The sequence below is a fragment of the Dichotomopilus funicola genome (genome assembly GCF_033296635.1).
Source record: "Dichotomopilus funicola strain CBS 141.50 unplaced genomic scaffold C8A04scaffold_4, whole genome shotgun sequence".
Taxonomy (NCBI): domain Eukaryota; kingdom Fungi; phylum Ascomycota; class Sordariomycetes; order Sordariales; family Chaetomiaceae; genus Dichotomopilus; species Dichotomopilus funicola.
In genome coordinates, this window is record NW_026944025.1 from 147,172 (window position 1) to 153,171 (window position 6,000).

A 6,000-nucleotide genomic window follows, 5' to 3' on the forward strand; every position below is an offset into this window, starting at 1 on the left:
AGCGGTTGATGAGGCTGCGGTCTCGCGGCGTGAGTTGCGCCCCCTCGTGGGTAAAAAGACATACAATACCGGTACCATTGTATCCGCCGTGGGGGTGGTGGAGGTGCGAAAATGAAGTTTCGTTAAGCGCTGCAAGCGGGCCTCCGTCTTTTCCAACCTGACCAGGAACCAACGGAATTCCCCGTCAAAACGCCAGGGGATCCTGGCTCTTGGGAACCGTCCCATCCCACTGACGGCTGTCGTTGCGAGATGATATCCTCATTGCAATTTGGGCATCGCCAGGATTCCCCTCCGTGCCTCACTTGGGAAACTGCGGTCCTGTCGAGCAATTTGCAGTTCCTGCGTCATGAATGCGGTGTCGTGTGTCGGCAGAATTGTCAAGGGTGGATCGATCTTTTGCCGTGCTGTCAATCAAGACCCATGGCGGTGGAATCCTCGACGCAGATCTTCCCAACAGAGCCGTATTTGGCGCCGACTCCTGGCTTCTTTCGTCATTTTCGCTTTCGAATTTTGATCGATTGGGAACCGAGTCGGCCTTGCGCACGCTGTGTTGGAGAGGATTTGGAGGATGAGATGCGGGCGTTTTACTTCCTCGGTCTGCAACAGAATGAGGTGGCTCGCCAGCAGATGGAGACTTGGAGATTTGGGAAACAGAAGGCGCTGTGCGCGAAAGCCACAAAGCGCCTTCCGTCTCCGACTCGGGCCCGTGCCCGCAGACTTGGGAAAGACCCGCTGTGGCCTGGGGGGTCAGACAAGCTCCCTGGCAGGTTATACCTCTTCTCCAGTCTCACAATACCAACGTCGAAAGCCGTCCCTTTGTCTGTGCACTTGCTGTTGGCGACGTCGCCCAGGAAGGGAAATTGAGGAGGGCCGAGTCGGAGTCTTTCCCGATGTTGATTTTGTTTTGTTTCTGACGTCCCCTCCCGCACAGTACTCTGTACCGAGTACTCTGTACCGAATACTCCGTACAAGGTTAGAACACAGTCGTCGGCCGGCAGTGCATCTCAAATCCAAGATTGCTAGGGTTCGTGATCTTCCCAAATCAAAAGTTTGGACGACGCGCTGTCCAAGAAGAAGGCTAACTACGATCCAGGAACCCCGTTTCCACAAAAACGAATCCGTCGCAGCTATTTCCCCTTTTGCTTTGCCTGGGCGAGAACGGAACAAGGGAGCAAGGGTAACGAGTTCAGTTAACGTGAAAGCAAGGGCCAGGAAGACTGCGTGCCCAGGCAAGCCAGGGCCTGGGAGTCTGGGCACGCAGTGTCGCAATCGCGGGATCTGCAGCCTTGGGTTACACCCACGGGAACGAACTCGAATCTCTTGCGAGGTCGCCGACCTGGTAGTTCCCGACGTTGCATTGGTAAAGGAAATACCACCCTGCGATGCGTCCGCGGGGAACGACCTTGTGCCGGGTCTGTGTGGGCGCCGTGCGGCTGCTCCAGTGCTCAATGATCTTTTCCTTTTCTTTTACTTGGTTCCAAGGGACGGCAATGTTTGGGAATAGCCATGGCCACCCCCGCTCTCCGGGAAGGGGTAGCGGGAAGAGAGAGAGAGTGTGTGGAGGAGAAAAGAAAAAAAGAGGGAACAAGGCACACGCACGGGCGACCCTGCGAAACAAAGATTAACTAACGTTAGTGTCGGCGGGGCGCGTGAACGGTTGCAGCATCAACCGACCGTTTTGCTCACGGCTCCTCCTCCGGATCTCTGCTCTTCCGAAGCATCCTGCAGCAACCATTGGAAAAAAAGGTCGCAAGTTAACTGCTAGCGGGCAGGGCTCGAACCTGGGCCGTTGCGATCGCCCCCCCCCCTCCCCCCCTTCATCCCCTCCTCCGTGACCCAAATGCTAGGATATGGCTGTCTCAGGGTTGCGGATCGTGGGCGGGACTGGCGACTTCCAGCCATTCACATCCCGCAGAACGCCGATGAGGGTGCGGGTGTGGGTTGATCTCGTTTTCTCTTGGGACAAGTAACAACCCACGCCGACCACACCGACGGTTAACCCCCTCCCCCCGCCCACACTTCAGCCAGCCCCAGCGGCCTGGGATGGAGGGACGGGACCTTTGCGGGTGGTTCGCAGGACAAAGATAGTGGACACATCAGGAATTGTTGCAGCAGGAAACAAGGGAGTTGGCGTTCGTTTTTTTCAACGCACGGCGGAGTGGAGAACGTTTGGTGACGCCCCCCAGGGCCAATCTCATGTGGATGGGCATCTCGCCGTCGAAACGGAACGCCCAAGGCGTGATCCGCCTGGCCGGACACTGACGTGGTGTGACGAGAAAAAGGGGGGGCGTAGAAGTGTGAAGGTGAGCGGTTGGACTTTCCGCCGTTCAACTTGAGAAGAGGGGGCGGGCAGAGAGGAAAAAGAAAGGGAAAACCATGAATCGTCTTTCGATGAGACGAGCTTGCCCACGATTTCCGGCCTGCACGGCATCGCATCCGATCATCTTGACTGGGGGGTGAATCGGACGATTTTGAGTCGTGAGTTCTGGCGTGTTAAGCGTGTGGGGGTCAAGTAGTCGGGGGTTCGAGAGGCGGGGGACTGTGGTTGAGTTGTTGATTCTTTGCTTCTTGCCTGAATTCAGCTCGTGTGATTTGGGCCATCGATGTCATCGTTAGATGGGTGTGGTGTATGTGTATGTGTATGTGTATGTGTATGTGTATGTATCAATATGTCTGTCCACGGTGTCGCGGGTGCCAAGCGGGACCGGGACGCCGGCACGGTTCGCTTGAGGTTTGAGGCTGGCTGACCTCGCTGTGTGTTGTGCTGTGGGTGCATGTGTGTTTGAACAGCCAGCCTAACTAGTGTATGCCTGACAGCAGAGAGAGAAAGGGGAGGGTGGAAAGGACAAGGCGGGTCTTTTCAGCTTGTTCTTGAGTCCTTGTTTGCTTGCATTGATACAATAGTTGATATCTAACTACGCATAGATCTTGCGGCTCCCTGGCTATTCTTGTGGAGATATATCAAACATTCACACTCACTCTCCAACAAAAATGCGAATGAGCAATGTTCTCAATAAACTTTCATCGACCTGAATAGTGATCACTCTGGATCTGTTTGAATTGTTCCAGGGGTCAACGTGGCAGATCCATGGGTAGACAAGGATGTCGAGTTAAGAAAAATTTATCGGAATAGCTTTGCTTTTTCTGGTACCGCTCACCCCCCCTCTCACCGCAAGGCGTCCATCCTTCGATATTGGTTCCGAACGACGGAATGATGACACCAAACTCGGTGAAAGAAGGGACGGCCATAGTTAACCAAATCATTCTGTTCGTCACTGGAGTTGGAGGAAACTTGGGGAACATTTTGTTGAGTTTCTCATCCGAGAATGCGCGCAGCATGTGTGCTGGCTGCTATTATTCTTCACCCTGTAGTACCCGCAGTACCACCCCGAAATTATTATTGTACAATAGGGCCTCCTTATCCCCTCCACCCATCCACTCTCCATGACATTGCTGCGTTCGTAACCCGGTTCCGTTTTCCGCCGTGATAGCCAGCCAACCCACCCCGATGTCCTTGGACCCGTCATAAAATATAGTCGAACAACAAAGGAAAACAGTGACTGCCCGGAATATTGAAACACGGGAGAGAAAGCCACATGTGCCGAGCCAAATGAAATAAAATATACCCCAGAATAAGCCGAAAGGGGGGTTTTGAGAATGAGGGAAAGCGATGACAAGTAACAGAAAACTGGGTATCCTATAGAGAACAAAAACCATCCGATATCGCGGGAAAAAAAAAACCATCCGTACATGTCTTACATCCACCGGTGAGATACACACCTCATCCCCTGCCATCCACCTAGAAACGCCGTTCCAAAATCCGTGGTGTATATCCTTTTTTTAACCCCAAGCAGAGACAGAGATAGAGAGAGAGAGAAAGAAAGAGATAGGCCAAGAACAAGCCAGGCATGCTCTTGCTTAGTTAAGAAGGAATGAAAGCGAGCTCTTCCCTTTTTCTCTCTTCTCTGGTGAGCTCTCGTGCTCCTGCTCGCGGAGGTACCCTGTGCTCGGCCGCCGGCCCTTTGTCGGATACGGTTCCCAACGGGAGGATGAACCGGCCGACGACAAGCCTCTGTAGACGGGTGTCGTGGGGGTTGTGATGTACCTGCTCCGCGGGGAGTAGGCTGTGTTGCTGCTGGTGCTGCTGCCCTCCGAGCACCGACGAATGGGGCCGGTGGCGTAGTGAGCGTATCCGGTGGTCGAGTGACCGAGTTGGCCAGGAGCGGCCATAGGAGGCACGGTCGGGGTGCAACTGGCAGTGGGTGGTGTGGGCGGGGCGTAGTGAAGAGGAGGAAGAGAGACGGAGGTTGGCGAGCAGGATGCGGAAGCGGGCTGCGAGGCGCTCCAGGTAGAACCGCTATCAGAGACCAGCGATGGGGGGCGCTCCGAGTCGTAAGAGTGTGCGGGCGAGGACCGCCGTGGCCCGTCGAAGGGAAGACTGAGAGGGACGGGTGGGAGGATGCCGCGTCGCTCGGGGAGAGCGGCCAGGCCGAGCGAGGGAGAGATGTCTTGCGGGTACTGTTGGTGTTGGTGTTGGTGAGCGATTTGAGGTAATGGCTGTTGGTGTTGGAGCTGATGCTGGTGGTGCCGCTCCTGACCAGCCTCCTGCCTCTTCGACGTCTCCTTCCGCTTCGCTCCGTTCCACCAGTTCTTGATCTGGTTGTCGCTGCGGTTCGTGCCCAGGTTCCTCGCAATCTGCGCCCACCTTTGCCCGCTCTCGCTCACCATCCGCATGATCTGCCGTCCTTCGTCGTCCGAGATGGGTGAGCGGTTGAGCCCCGGCTTGAGGTGTTGTGTGTACCGCTCCCGGCATTGCTTGGCCGACCGAATGCCCATACCCCCCGCAATGCGTGTCCAGTTGGGCCCGTACGCGGAGTGCAGTTCCAGGAGGAGGACATCTTCCTTGCCCTCCCAGTTCCGCTTGTTGAGTGCCTGTTCCGATAACATGAGTGCAGTTGTTGTGTGGTTTGTGGTGTGCTGTCGTGGATGTGAGTTTGTGCGTGCGATGCGACCCGAGTTTTGAACAACCGGGATCAGCAGCCGAGTTTTGTCCACGAGGCTGAGACAGGTTTGGTGTTCCTGTCGTGGCGAAGTGGTGGAAGAGGGTGACGAATGAGAAAATCCGAGTCCTTAAAAGAGTTCAAGTTCGGTGTCGTCAAATGTTAAAACAGTACAGACCGAGGGCCGACGTCTTGGAGAAGATGATGGGAAGGAGGGGGGTTCACGGGGGAGCGGGGGGGTCATATAGTAGGCAATCTGCATGGCGTGGGGAGATCCAAGAGTGATCAGTCAGGACGAGGCGCTCCCGTGTCCAGACGATCGGCTGCTTGGGGTGGACGCCTGAGGGGTGGGTTGCAACCCTGGGGGCGTATTGTTAGGAGTCAACGGGGATTCGACTTCTCCCGGGATGTGGGCCTGTTCAAAGCAGGGACATGGATCATGGACTGCAAAGCAACTCTTCCCACACACCCCCCCTTCGTCCTCCATATCCCTGTCTGATTACCCACCTGTAATTCCGCGTACTGAAGTACCATCCTTCGCAGGCTCGAGGCCGCCAGGGGCATGTTCACCCCCACACCCTCCTTGCTCCATCGAATCGGGCTTTTCTCCTGCAGTGCTTTTTGGCCTTGGTCAACCCAGGAATCTGGAGATCACGATCACGATCGAACTGCCAGCAGATTTGAGCCCGATGGGGCGCCGAGGTTTGTGCAGATATCTTGGCAAAGCGTGGTGGGGACCGCGTCGAACAGGACCTTTTTTCTTCCTCGTGTACACTAACGTTAGTGTAGCGAACGAGGGCCAGTCACTTGTTTAGACAGCCATGAGACATCGAATCAACAAGTCGGCCGACCTAAGTGTGCATTGGTCCCGTATGTTCCTGCATCGTGTGCCTCGCCGCAATGGTGCTTCGGCGGACCCGGCGTTACGTTACCAGGTTTCAAGGTCAAAACTGCGATCTGAACATGCGGCCAACTCTTTTCGCAAGCTGTGGTCCTGGGT

At 55.5% G+C, this 6,000-nt stretch overlaps 1 protein-coding gene across 1 annotated transcript; it reads right to left on the reverse strand.

Annotated features, from left to right (window-relative positions):
• Nucleotides 1-3,918: 3,918 nt before the first annotated feature.
• Nucleotides 3,919-4,947, reverse strand: C8A04DRAFT_9156 (uncharacterized protein; the record flags this gene model as incomplete). Its single annotated transcript, XM_062785375.1, has 1 exon — nucleotides 3,919-4,947. One exon carries the CDS (start codon nucleotides 4,945-4,947, stop codon nucleotides 3,919-3,921), a length of 1,029 nt encoding a protein of 342 aa, XP_062640473.1.
• Nucleotides 4,948-6,000: the final 1,053 nt, after the last annotated feature.